Source organism: Zingiber officinale, chromosome 5A (genome assembly GCF_018446385.1).
Source record: "Zingiber officinale cultivar Zhangliang chromosome 5A, Zo_v1.1, whole genome shotgun sequence".
Taxonomy (NCBI): Eukaryota; Viridiplantae; Streptophyta; class Magnoliopsida; order Zingiberales; family Zingiberaceae; genus Zingiber; species Zingiber officinale.
The window spans coordinates 111,202,612-111,216,698 of NC_055994.1; the positions used below are offsets into that span (position 1 = coordinate 111,202,612).

Genomic DNA, 14,087 nt, shown 5'->3' on the forward strand with positions numbered 1-14,087 from the left:
AGGACGACACGGGAAGGGAGCCGACGAGCTCGGTGCGTCCGAAGGACGAGAGAGCTGTGGAAGAGTACACCGGTGGGCGAGAAGAACGTGCGCAGTGTTCGAGGGACATAAAGCCGAGACGGAAGACTGCTCGAGGAGAAGGTCGGAAATTGGTTCGGGTGAGCCCTATTTCGGTTGGCCGAAATCACCCAAAAGAACGGAACTTCGGAAGTCGAAGCAAAGAAGCAAGCTGGAAAAGCTGCCAGCTTGGAGGCGCCTCCATCAGGCATTGGAGGTGCCTCCCAACTTGAAGGCGCCTTTACAAGGCGCCTTCAACCAGGTAGACTTTCCAAGGGCTATAAAAGGACCCCTGGACCTAAGAATTAATCATCAATTGTTCTTTCAACTCTGTAGTCATTCCTAGCAACTTGTAGCTTTCCATTGTGTAAAAGACTTCTCCGCCTTCAGAGAAGGAGATCTTTTCAGAACGCTTTTCTTCTGCCTTGGATTAACAATCGTCTTGGTTGTAACCAAGTAAATTACTGAGTTCTTTTTCTTTATTTCTATTAAGTTTAATTTTTAATTATTGCTATCTTTTTGAATTGAAAGACGAGGAGGGTATACTTTATTTTTTTCAGGCAATTCACCCCCCTTTTGCCGGCCTCCGCTTCACCTACAATTGGTATCAGAGCTAGACCGCCTCAAAAGGACTAACCGCCGACTGAAGCACGAAGATCAAGAAGATGGCCGGAACAAGCATTCATCCCTCGAAGTTCGACGGAGACTTCGCAACGTGGAAACGTCAGATGGAGATATTTTTTAAAACCGACTTCGATATTTTATTAACTATGAAATATGGTTTTGAAGTTCCGAAAGACAAAGAAGTGCATCAGTGAAGCAAGAAGGAGCAAGCTGAGTTTGTCGCCAACAGAAAGGCAGAATTCTACCTGCTTAGCGTGCTGCCACCACAAAAGGTAAGTCGGATCGGAAGCAACGACTCCGCGAAAGACCTCTGGGAAAAATTCCTGGAGCTTCACGAAGGTACATCCGAAGCGAAGCTTGCAAGACGCGATATCCTCCGGACTCAACTTACGAACATCCGGATGAACCAAGGCGAGAAGGTAGCGCAACTCCATGCAAGGATTAAGGAGCTAATAACTCAACTAAGCAACCTTGGAGAAGAAGTAACGAACCGGGACTCAATCCGGTACGTGCTCAACGTCTTCCCCAGAACTCCAGAATGGGCGTCCTTAGTAGATGCATACTACATCTCTAAGGACTTCGAGGTAAGTACTTTAGAAAATTTGTTTTCTACTTTTGAACTTCACGAATCTCGAATTACAGAGCCCAATGGAGTAGAGAAGACTAGTCAGAACATTGCCCTAAAGGCAAGAATAAACGATTCTGACTCCGAAGCCTCGATCGACGAATCCGAAGCTGCATTAATGGTAAGACGATTTAATAAGTTTTTTAAATCTAACAAATTTAGATCGCAGTCGAGTAAACATCATCAAAAGAGAAGGACAGTCCGTTACTATAATTGCAACGAAGAAGGGCACATCAAGGATGACTACCCGAAATTGAAGAGCAAGCAGAAAGAAAAGGAAAAGGTAAAGTACAAGAAGCCAGAATCCTCCAGATACAAGACCCTGAAGGCCACGTTCTCAGACATCCAGACATCGAAGAATTCTCGGGGTTAGCGCTAATAGCTAACCATCAGCTGGAAGAAGAGTCAAGCTCAAAAATGAGCATAGATGAAGGGGGAGGAACATTAGAGCAAGAAAACTGCAGTGAAGGGGGAGCATCACCAAGTCAGATAAGTAAGGTACGTAATCTAACCCCGACTTAGTCCTTTCAATTTATTAAATCTCTTTCTAAAGATTTATTCACATTAGAAAAAGAGAATGCTGACTTAAATAGAATTTTAGATAAATTAAAATCAAAAAATGATAATCTAAAATTAGAAATTGAAATTTTGAAAACTGATGCATGTTTTAAAACAAATGTTTTTCAAAAGTCAAAACTTAGAATTTATGGAAAATTAAACTGGTATGTTAAACATCATCAAGGTCAACTTAGGAAAATTCCTAAGAATTATATGCCCCCTAAGTTTCTAATTAATCTAGTAGGAAGAAACCTCTATGGGTTCCAAAAGCTTTATTAGACTAAATTTCTTTTATTATTAAAGCTTCCAGCAAGAAAATTAAACATTAATATTTCTCTATAAGGCTTTGTCTAAGAAAGTGGTTGTTGCTCCAATAATCAAGAAGGCCTAGTGCCTCGCCACGACCTGGAAGCTGAAATATTAAAATAAAATGTTTAATTAACTTTCTGAAAAAAGCATTAAACTAGAATTAAATAATGCTTTAAAAGTTTGTCAAATATTGCCTTTGAAAATCTTCAAAATTTTTACTTAGAATTTTTTTCTTAGAAATTTCTTTTCTGGAAAATTCTAAAAATTCATTTTAGATTTTTGTTAAATTCTAAAAATCCAATTTACTTAGAAATTTTATCTAGTAAATTCTAAAAAGTCATTTAACTTAGAAATTTTTTTAAAATTCAAAAAATTCATTTTAGTTAGAAATTTTTTTTGGAAAATTCTAAAAATTCATCTTGCTCAGAAATTCTTCTAACTTAAGAATTTGCTAAATATATTTTCTCATATTCTCTTATTATTACCTCATTTTTGCTGTGATCAAAGGGGGAGAGAAAGGTGCAAGTTTAAGGGGAGAGAATTTTTTTATTTTTGTTATTTTCAAAACTCTGAGTTTTAAAAATATTTTTGAAACATTCTGTTTAAACTCTTAATTAAATAGTTGCAATTTATTTTAATTGCAAATTTATGTTTAACATGTTAATTTAGTAATTTTCTTTAAAATTACTGGTTGTTTACTTTTATCCTAACTTGAACTTGGGTTGATGCACATCAAAAAGGGGGAGATTGTTGGACCCCGTGGTTGTTTTGATGTGATCAACCAAGTTGGTTAGGTCTTGCTTTGTGTCTGAGTGTGCAGGAGCTTAGGAGCGCAGGAAGTCGAGCGGAAGACGCAACTAGCGAGAAGGAAGGCACGGGAAGGGAGCCGACGGGCTCGGTGCGTCCGAAGGACGAGAGAGCTGCGGAAGAGTACACCGGTGGGCGAGAAGAACATGCGCGGCGTTCGAGGGACGTAAAGCCGGGACGGAAGACTACTCGAGGAGAAGGCCAGAAATTGGGTTCGAGTGAACCCTATTTTGGTTGTTCGGAATCACCAAAAAGAACGAAACTTCAGAAGTCGAAGCAAAGAAGCAAGCTAGAAAAGCTGCCAGCTTGGAGGCGCCTCCATCAGGCATTGGAAGCGCCTCCAGCTTGAAGGCGCCTTCAATCCTTGTTGAAGGCGCCTTCAACCAGGTCAAACTGACCGTTTGCATTCGGATAGAGTTCTATCCGATCACTCACTTGGAGGCACCTTGGACCTCTATTGGAGGCGCCTTGGACCTTCAGGATAGACTTTCCAAGGGCTATAAAAGGACCCCTGGACCTAGGAATTAATCATCAATTGTTCTTTCAACTCTGTAGTCATTCCTAGCAACTTGTAGCTTTCCATTGTGTAAAAAGCTTCTCCGCCTTCAGAGAAGGAGATCTTTTCAGAGCGTTTTTCTTCTGCCTTGGATTAATAACCGTCTTGGTTGTAACCAAATAAATTGCTGAGTTCTTTTTCTTTATTTCTGTTAAGTTTAATTTTTAATTATTGCTATCTTTTTGAGTTGAAAGACAAGGAGGGTATACTTTATTTTTTTCAGACAATTCACCCTCAAGCTCAGAAATGAGCATAGATAAAGGGGGAGGAACATCAAAGGAAGAAAGCTGCAGTGAAGGGGGAGCATCACCAAGTCAGGTAAGTAACGTACGTAATCTAACTCCAACTCAGTCCTTTCAATTTATTAAATCTTTTTCTAAAAATTTATTCAAATTAGAAAGAAAGAATGTTCACTTAAATAGAATTTTAGATAAATTAAAATCAGAAAATGATAATCTAAAATTAGAAATTGAAAATTTGAAAACTGATGCATGTTTTAAAACAAATGTTTTTCAAAAGTCAAAACTTAGAATTTATGGAAAATTAAACTGGTATGTTAAACATCATCAAGGTCAACTTAGGAAAATTCCCAAGAATTATATACCCCCTCTTGTCGGCCTCCGCTGCATTTCTTTCACATAAATCCACAAGTTTTCATGAAAAAATTTATAAATGTCTGTAAAAGTCTTGCAAAAAATCTATAAAACCCCATAGAATTCTTTTCACAACTACACGAGATTCTATACAAGTCAATAAAAATCAATCAACTCCACAAAAATCTATCATTAAAAAAAGTCAATGAAAGTCATTCAATCTCTTGATTGAATACACCCCCCTTAGGCACAAACTAGACTTTAGAAATGGTAATTGACTGATAGAAGATTGAGCCCACTAAAAAAGGCTAGTTTGTTACAATGGTTGAATCTACTTATGGCAGGTTGAGTTGATCGAAAAATGGTTATTCTATTACAACGAAATCGTTACAAAAAAAAATTTAGTATAGGTGCTTTAGCAATATAAGTTAACCTAAATGGTAAGCTAAATCGACTAAATTACTATTAAAGTTGGTACATCTAGAACAACAGAAGTTTTAAGTAGTCAAATGAATTTGCACTAGGAAAACTGAATGAAGGTGAGCTGATGGCCTATCAATATGGAATAAATACAATAATAATAATTAATAACAACAACAACCAAACATTATCTTACTAGGTGAGGTTGGCTATATATAATATAAAACAAATGAACAACAAGAATTATATTGAAAAGCGTTTATACTCTCTTTTATCTCAGCTTTCTTGTGATCTCATCTGTTTTATTCTAGTCTTTACTCTTTGTGTAAAGTGTTCCTTTGTAAGAGAACATTATAAGAGGTCTCTCCATCTTTAGAGGGTATCCAAAAAAGAGAAACTGCAGTTTTCGAGTAGTGATTCACTAAAGAGTCATAGATCGTAGAGTAAGAGTAAAGGGTTCTTAACCACAAAGTTTTTGTCTTAGTATTATAGATGAACAAGCGATCAACTATTGACCCCCATCTAGCCTCACCTATTGATCCAACACGATAGGCAAAGTTAATACAATTTGAGTGCTTCTATCATTAGAATCCAATCTTGATTTAATCTCAACCACAATTGGATATGAAGAACTCATTTCAAAATGGTGACCTACAAAAGAAGGAAGAAGGAAGTTTATATGGATCTTCCTTGCAGCTTTGAAAATGAAGGTAGCTACATACCTAGATTTAAAAATCTCTCTATCGAGTGAAATAATCTTTTAATAGAATGGTATAAAAAGTTAGCTTAAAAGGCTCTTTTGTAACTGGTCAAAAGGATTACACTCTTTTGCAACCACTCTATAGATGGTAAAATTATCATCCATAGAGAGTATGTCAATGACATCATTATCAAAGGCAATAATCAAATTCTTGTGAGTTTGAACAAAGAATCTTCGAATCCTAAGATTCCTTAATATGAAAGTAGTACCATTCCATGTACTGATTGATCCTCTTCATTTGACAAGTATACTAGGCTACAGATCAGCTAGAACCTACAAAACCTAATATGAAGCACTATGGGTGAAAAGAAGGTTAATTGAGGGTAGTATTTGAGGCTAATGTTTAAATTCATTTACTTATGCCATGCAAAGTTGATATTGCAGTTGCAAACAAAGTTATTAATTGGCTCATACGCTCATATCATTATCACAGGGGGATAATCATGAAGCATTCAATTCTTTAAAGAAATAATTTATAGGTGAGTTCAAACTAAGGGACTTGAAGCTCAAAGATACTTCGTACGTAAAGAAGTAGTTGGGAGCAAAGTTAGAATATTACCAATTTCATGATAAAATGTCAATTTCAGATTATTATACCTATCATTCGGGTAATATTGTGACAAAGAAAAAACAACATATAATTAAAGGAGCAAGACAGAGATAGCAGTTTAAGCATTAGCTCACCATGTATTACTAGGGAGGCTTCTAAAAGATTAAAAATCCCTAGCACCTCTCCTATGAATCTATATTACAAAAAAAGAAAACAAGGCAATTGTACCATAATCCTGTTCATCATGACTAAACAAAAGATGTACTCATGTACAGGTTGACTGTCATTTCATCAAGGAGAAAATAGATAATAGGAGTGTATGTAAGGGAGCAAACAAATGGCCTTCTAGCAAAGAAGCTTTATAAATTAAATTTTAAAGAATTAGAGAACAAACTCAAAATGATCATCATAATATACTACATGTTCTGGGGGAGTAGAAATCCACATCATTTTTTAAATGATCTGGATAAAAGATATTGTGAATCATTCCATGCGGATGATATTCAGAATCATTCTATTCAGAGGAACATATTCCAAATCATTTTATTTAGGAGAAACTTGATTTGTACGTTAGTAGTTATTTTTGTTTCTATTTTTTAAAAGTAGATATTCTTAATTAATTGGTTCATTTTTTTTTAAAGAGACGGGCATTTTCATTGTCTATACATGTCGGAATTCTTTTCTGCAATGATTATGAGAAAAAATAATCCTCCAAAAACTAATTTTAAATTTTTATGCAACAAATTTAGTAACATCTATAACCCAGATGATAGCAACCAAACTCTACTACTTGAGTATTAAAGTTCTTATGTAATTGATTCTTTCAGATGGTACTTCTGTAAGAAAATTATGGCCTACTTTAACAAATGTCAACCTTTGAAGTCCAAATATATTTCACTGCATTGCGGTTGGTACGATTGAGGTGCTATCCAGGAGTGTTGAGAATACAATGGACAACATTGTAGGTTTCTGAGATTCCAACACAATTAAGATCCTATAATGGATCTTAATCGTTTAGCCTAATTTAAGCTATATATCAAAAGATCTTAATATCCATATTGCAACTTTGACAACCACAATTGTTAGCCAGAGTTATGCAAAAAGTTAAGTAACTAGGTGTCAGAAACAAGCTAGGTTGGAAAAAATCTCTAAGATTAAGGATCAGGGATTACTGGGTCAGGATACAAACAAGTTTGGTTTTTAGAGTTTTCCTGAGCCGCTCAGATTAAATCAATTTACATCACATTTTCAAAACATTTCATAGTTGATTATATATCACATATAATGATAATAGCAAAGTCACATCAATTTAGGGAAGTTCAAAAAGAAAACCAAAAAATCAAGCCAATATCTCAGCAAAAACAAAAAAAAAAATCCAAAAAAGCACAAATAACTAAAAAAAATTTAGGAAACAAGGAGACCAAAAATACCAACCAAAACAGATTTATATCAATGAAGAGACAAACTTAACCAATATCAGCAACCTGACAAGGGTTGTAAGTTGGTGAATTACTACCTCTCGAAGTATTGCAGGAACATCAGGAGTACTTCGCTTAATACTTTCATTGTCAATAGCCCCAACAGAACCCATCTCTGTAGTAGGACCAGCTGGACCACTTTCAGGATTAAGCTTACTTCCCACAGCATCTTGGTCACCAGGTTCTACCTGGTCTATTTTCTCAGAAGTAAACTTTGCAATTTCATTTTTCATGGTATTTTTATCTCTCTTCTTGCGAGTAAATTGGAATTTTGGTAATTTTTTAGCACTGGGGATAAGGGCAGAAGGCTTGTCTATCATAGAATGGTCATCAGTAGCCATCAAGAGGTTATTAGGGTCTTTGACACTTATTGCATCCAGGAAAGTGGAGTGTTTTGAGCAAAATGCTCGCAATTCAACCTAAGGTGGAAGCAGAAAAAGTTTCAGTAATGAATGACATCAATAAAATGCAAAAGGCAGTTTACAGAAAAGAAGAGAGGCAATGAAGATTTACATTAGCACATTCAAATTTTCCCCAAATCTCCATCTGATTCTTTGACTCCCTAGCACACATAGGATGGAAAGCTGTTCTACATGTTCCTGAAGCATCAAACCTGAATAAGTTATCATAAAGGGAAGACAAGGAAACTGAAGAACAAAGAAACTTGTATATTTCATTAATTAGCAAGATAATCTTAACTGTCTGGAAAAAGGAGTATTCATGCCATCTATAAAATAAAATGCATCTCCATAGTTGCAATTACTAAACAAAACTAACCTGAGCTAAATCAAAATGGACTGAAACCAAACATTTTTTATATTGATTTAAAAGAACAAATCAAACCTTAGCATGTAAACTTAATTGAAACCATACCAAAATTATGGGTTTGGTTCGGTCAAGTTCAAATTGAATCATATGCAGCTGAGCGCCCTATTATTTAAAATTTAATAATTGCAACTCTTTATGAACTTTTAGAAAAAACAAGAATATGGTATAATTCAATTTGGGTTGAACCAGTATGCATCTGAACATCATAAATTTCTTTAAATAGCAACTCTTTGTCCATGAGAGTTCCAAAAATCACAATAATATCCTAAAATAAGTTGTAATATTGAGAACTTTTAACATAAAATCTATTAACATTGTGTTATTTGGAATGAATTCTAATGACAAACATGTATCTTTTATATTTACAAACAAACATTTTTTGGTTAATTTGGTTTACAATCAATCAAACCAAACTGAAATTTTGTTATGCTTCAATCAAGCCAAATGAACCAATTTGGTAAAAGAAACAAACCAAACCCAACTCTCAATGTGATTTAATTGGATTCATATTTTATTTTTAAACAAATGATGGGCACTCCTACATCTCTGAGCCAACAAATAATTTGTATCAGAGTACAAATAAAGGATTTTTTTTCAGTGGCTCAAGAGATAGTCAACTGTCCTAACAAAGTAAGCTAACCAAGATAAGACGCGCTGAACAATAATCATCTCAATTGTACAAATATCTGTTTCCAACTGCAGTTGTTTAAAATATTGTTGCTGTCTACAAATCTCACATGGTTCCAAATTGGTACGTGTTCAAAAAATTACTCTGGATAATGGGACTACAGGTTCATGCTAAATATACACTTTGGTCCTTCAGTTTCCTTACATCATGACCATATTGGAAGCATCTGTCGCACCCTGCTGAGTCTAAACAAATTAAAGTATCTTCCCCAGCAGACTCGATAGTAATAAATCATATTAGCTCCTACACACAAATCTAATAGAAAATTAAAATTAGTCAATAATAACATGGCTTTTAGAGAATGATAAGTTATGCTTTAATCAGTAAAATACAAAGAAAGAAAGAATAGGAGAAAAAGTATGAGAAATGCCTTAAAAAGAAAATCTTGTTGCTTGAAAAAAAATTAAGAGAGGGGAAAAAAGTTAGAGGAATGAAAACCATAAACTTATCCCAATCAAATAATCCCAAAACTAGGAAGATGTGATGGTAGGGGAGTGATCCAAAACTGAAATTACCAGTGTATGCATTGAAGGGGAGTGTTTTGAAACTGAAATTACCAACTTACCCATTTTTCACTGAAGGCATGATTCACACCATGGTTAAAATGGTTTTTTAATCATTTTAACAACACAAGATTTCCATTCTCTCCCACTTTTGTTCTTCCCTGGTACACAATAGGAGTGAAAGCATAATAAACTTTGTTCCCATTTTCTTCCCTAGTACACAACAGAATTGAAAACAAATAAACCTCTCCTACTTCCTATCTTCTCCTTGTATTTGTTAAATTTCTAAGCAAACTGCCAAATCAGGGAATTTATCTGTCCAAAGAAAAGTCCACCTCAATGATAGTACAGTTGATGCAGCTGCTTGCAAATAGAGTGCTGCAGGATAGATCTTAATAACTTGCAACTCCACAATATAGCTTCAACTAGCATACAGTGGTTATAATGGAACGTAGACAATTGTGGAAAATTGAATGCTAAAACACTTGTTTAGAAGCTAATAAGAGGGAAAACACCGATGTGAATAGCAGTTGATGCAACTCCATAATGTACGTTCAACAACCCTATAGTAATAATGGAATGAAAAAAAATTGTGGGAAAATGAATACTATAACTTGTTTATAAACAAATAAAAAGGGAAAACGATAATAAATCATATCAAATTTACTAAGCATAATCACAGACAATGTATTAAATAAAGTGCACAAGCATATCATCTGAAATGGTGAAAGATTAAAAACAAGCCCATGTTGCTTGTTTCCTTGGGTGGAAATAGCTGGGGGAAATGAACCTATACTCTTTGCCTCCTCTTCCTTGAGCAGAAATGAAAAGGAGGAAATAGTTGGTGAACTCTTTCCTTAATTTTAAATAATTTGAATTCCATCCAAATCAAACCAAAAAAATCAAATTGCTGTTAAATGTCAGTAGCTAAAAAAAGTCAAAAAAACAAAAATAAAAATATGACTTTTTGTTTAACTTTTTATTTTTATATGTTTTTTACAAAACCAATTCTTGAAATTTAAATTTCTCTCCCCTTGATTTCCCCCTAAAGAGATGGTAGGGAATTCTCTCTCTTGATTTTTTCCCTCCAAAGAAATACAAATGAAGGATAAACTTCCATATTCTTTTGCTCAAAATTTATTTTCCTACTCACAAATTCACTCCCTTGTAGAAAACATAGCCTAAACATTGAACAGCAACAAACATAAAATCAAGCTATATGTTAGCAATAAAGAGCGACAAGGGATGGAAGAATAGAATTACCATAGCTGCATCTTACGCATACACCATGCTTCACCTTGCATAAATTACAGACCAACCTCCTACGACTATCATCTATGCCACCAACATTCATAACCAGTTGCATAGCTTTGGTGTCTTCAACATACACTTCTGGTGTCCAAAGAGCACAAAACAAGTGTACAAATGTACCACAACCAGCAGGGTAAAGGGAAGTACCAATTCTTAGTTCTTTCATCACTCCGCCTTCCCTAGGACAAAGAAAGCATGGCCTTCCCTGTATAATTTTACTTGCTTTCTCCAAATGCTTACACCAAGAACAAATGCAAAGCCCGTTCAAAGCCTCATTTACCCCATAACATTTCTGGTGCACCAAAGCCTTGCAAGAATGACAGTGAAGCAACTTGTTCGATTTCACTCTACTCTCTGCAGTGCAACAGACATCACATATTTCAGCTCCTGAATGTGAATGAGGAAGCAGTAGCAGCCTATCCAAACCAGCATCTCCACCCAAAAGCTTCCGAATCTTATTTGGGCGTTCAGATGTGAGATTGAAACGTTCCTTAGAACCCAAAAGCCAATGCAAAGACGAAGTATCATCACTTTCTTCTACTTCAGTTAATAATGCATAGTCTCCAGGAACCGCTCTCCCATCTGCTTCAGCAAGAGGCACATTCTCGTGTGCGGGAACTTTCTCTGTCTCCATCGGTTGAAGCTCCGAGTGTTCTTGCTCTTTCCCAGGCAATGAAATGAAACCCAATGGAGGGGCAGAAGCGTCCAATTCCCCAACTTTCTCGCTAAGCTCCGCCCAATTTCCAAGAACTGGCATGGTTAGACAGGAAGCTACTGAACCAGGACCCAACCCAAGCGTCAGAACCAGAAAGTCGACGTCAGACAGAGTGAGCGGCCGGAAGTACTCTTCAGTCTCATCCCACACAGTGAGCGGCTTACCGGGCACCGCCGGCTTCTCAGCGTTCTCCCCCGCGGCCTTTTTCTGCTTCTTGTGGTCCTCAGAAGCGCGCGCGAGAAAAGACGCCAAACGCGAAGGGAGCGTCGGAACCCTAGGCGCAGACTCCTCGCCGTCGAAGGGGCATCGAACAGAGAGCGCCTTCTGCGCCTGGGAAAAGAGATCTAAGCTGGTAGCCGGGAGGCCAACGGAGGGAGGGTCCTCGTCGGCATCGGAACGGGCGTCAGTGTCTTCACCCTTCATCACGACACAGGAGCATCAGCCCGACGTTCCGGAATTCTAAGCGTGAGGGGCAAGAGAAAGAAGGGAGGAGAGGAGGGGAGAGGAGAGGGAAGAGAGGGCTAGGGGGGGAGGAGGCGAGAAGAGAGAACAGGGGAGGGAGCTAGGGTTAGGGTTTCGAGCTCCGGTTCCTGGTTCCGTGTACCATTTTTCTTTTCATATTTTTTTTTGCCCTTTTCGCTTCCGTAACAGATCCGGAGGGAAAGAAGAGAGAGAGAGAGTCGCCACTTGGGCTGTTAGTTTTCTTCCTCCCCTGCCATTTTTTGTTGGCTTTTCAATTGATTTGAATAATTCGGGGTTGGGTTTCGTTTGTGTTTCTTTTTTATGCCGGGTGACGGCATCTGATGACTTGGCTGCCGCGGTAGGGAATAAATAGATAGCGCGTTGGCACGAATCGAGTGAAACCGACGCTAATGCAACAACGGTCGAAGCGAATGTGGGCAACGTGGCGCGTTGGAAGCGAGAGAGGACCGAAGAAAACGACTTCCGACGGTGGGCCGGTGCGGCCCGTATTGAATTAGGCCCGATCTCAGAAAGTTTTAATTTTTAAGAATAATTTAATCAAAATCACTTCGGTTGTAAAATAATATATGTACATAGATATCCATAAAATCCCAATATTCTATAATCCATCATCTCTTATAATTTCGTAATGTATGTAAACACGTGACCATGAAAGTTTCATGGAGGTTATGTATATATAAATATCTATATGTGTTAGTCATGGAGGTTATGTATATATAAATATCTATATGTATTCTTCTAACCAGTGTGATCCTGCACATGCGTTGTGTGTGATTTATCAGATCCATACAATAGTGACATTAGAGAATTCCAGCAACAAACTACTGTAATGGGTTTCCCTATGTAGCTGAGTCTCGAACTCTAGATCACTGATTGTTTCGCTTATAGAATTACTAATAAATCTTGAAATTATTTTTAGTGTAAATAGAAAAAAGGACATTAACGTAAATGCATTTTATGCTTCACCAAAATTAGTTAGTAAAGAGAGAGATTTTTAATAAAATAGTAAGATATAACAGTAAGAGGTCCCCGAAGCTATAGTATCATAGTAAGATATTTAGATTATTATCTAGGTATTCATAGTTTGATTCTTAGCTATGATATATTTATAGGAATTTTTCTTCTAAATGGGGTGTGCAACTAAAGAATGTTGGGCTTCTGAATTACCAATCGCGTGTGCATCTTGATTTACCCTAGTGACCGATGAAAAATTTTTATAGGACTAAACCGATCACCCCAGGGTTGTCAATGAAGCTAACTGAATTTACCATTTTTTTTAATATAGGAGAAAGAGATAAGAGAAAGAGGTAAGAGAAAGAAAAACAATTAATGATATTTCCTTTTCAGATATAATTGCTTATATAAGTTCACACCAGCATGATAATTTTACTTATAGATAATATCAAAAAATGTATAGATTTGTTTATATATAGAGAGAAATATTTTAAAAAATATTTTGAGTTGATTACATGTTATGATTGAGTAAAATAATGAGTTTTTGATAAAAAATCATGAAACTCGCCCAACTAGTATTAGTCCATTCCCTGGCCTAAAGTGAATGAGATAACTTATAAAAATAATAAATGATAGCACGGATAAAAATTTCATCGTTGTCATGGTCATAGATACAAAAATGATCGATTTCAGTAAATCATGGTGGTTATAATAAAAGAAACAAAATAATTCACCAGAAGTGGGTTAACAATAATATCCACTAGAAGTAGACAAATGATAATGGTAAAAATATTTAAAGTAAACAAGATAACGATGAAAAGAAATAAAAAAAATTCATGTTATAGATGTAGCATGAAAGGATACTGGACACATACTTATCGTACGCCAAAATACTTTACTAATCTCCACCAAGTCTCTTTAAAAAGCAAAGCAAAAGATATAGAGACAAATGTTACCTTTCAAGAGAATAGCACAATTCTTGGTCCTTCTATGACACAAATGTTTCTTATTTCTTTGTAGATCGTAATAGAAGAATAGATAATTTGATTGAAAATAAAGATATTTATGGAAATGTGATGATCAAATATTTTAAAATATTTTTTTTCATTTACTATTATTTTTCTTTAGTACCCCTTTAGTTTTTTCTCATTATGTTTTTTTGTTTTAAAAAATATATCATGGTTTTTAGATTCAATAATGGAGATTATATCTTTCTGATAATGCAATGACACATTCTATATTCAGGAAAAAAATACTTTTCTGATTTA

At 35.9% G+C, this 14,087-nt stretch overlaps 1 protein-coding gene across 4 annotated transcripts in view; it reads right to left on the minus strand.

Moving 5' to 3' along the window:
* LOC121981384 overlaps nt 1–12,130 on the minus strand; it is a 51,874-nt gene extending 39,744 nt beyond the window's left edge. For 2 of the 4 annotated variants that reach the window (XM_042533867.1, XM_042533868.1), the window contains exons 1-3: nt 10,620–12,129; nt 7,851–7,936; nt 7,376–7,756 (exon numbers count right to left, since the gene is read on the minus strand). In XM_042533867.1, coding sequence (XP_042389801.1) covers nt 7,376–7,756; nt 7,851–7,936; nt 10,620–11,805 — 1,653 coding nt within the window. In that variant the 5' untranslated portion in view covers nt 11,806–12,129. Of the gene's footprint in view, nt 1–7,375; nt 7,757–7,850; nt 7,937–10,619 lie in introns of all 4 variants that reach the window. The other 2 variants (XM_042533866.1, XM_042533869.1) reach the window with 2 other exon arrangements.
* Nucleotides 12,131–14,087: the final 1,957 nt, after the last annotated feature.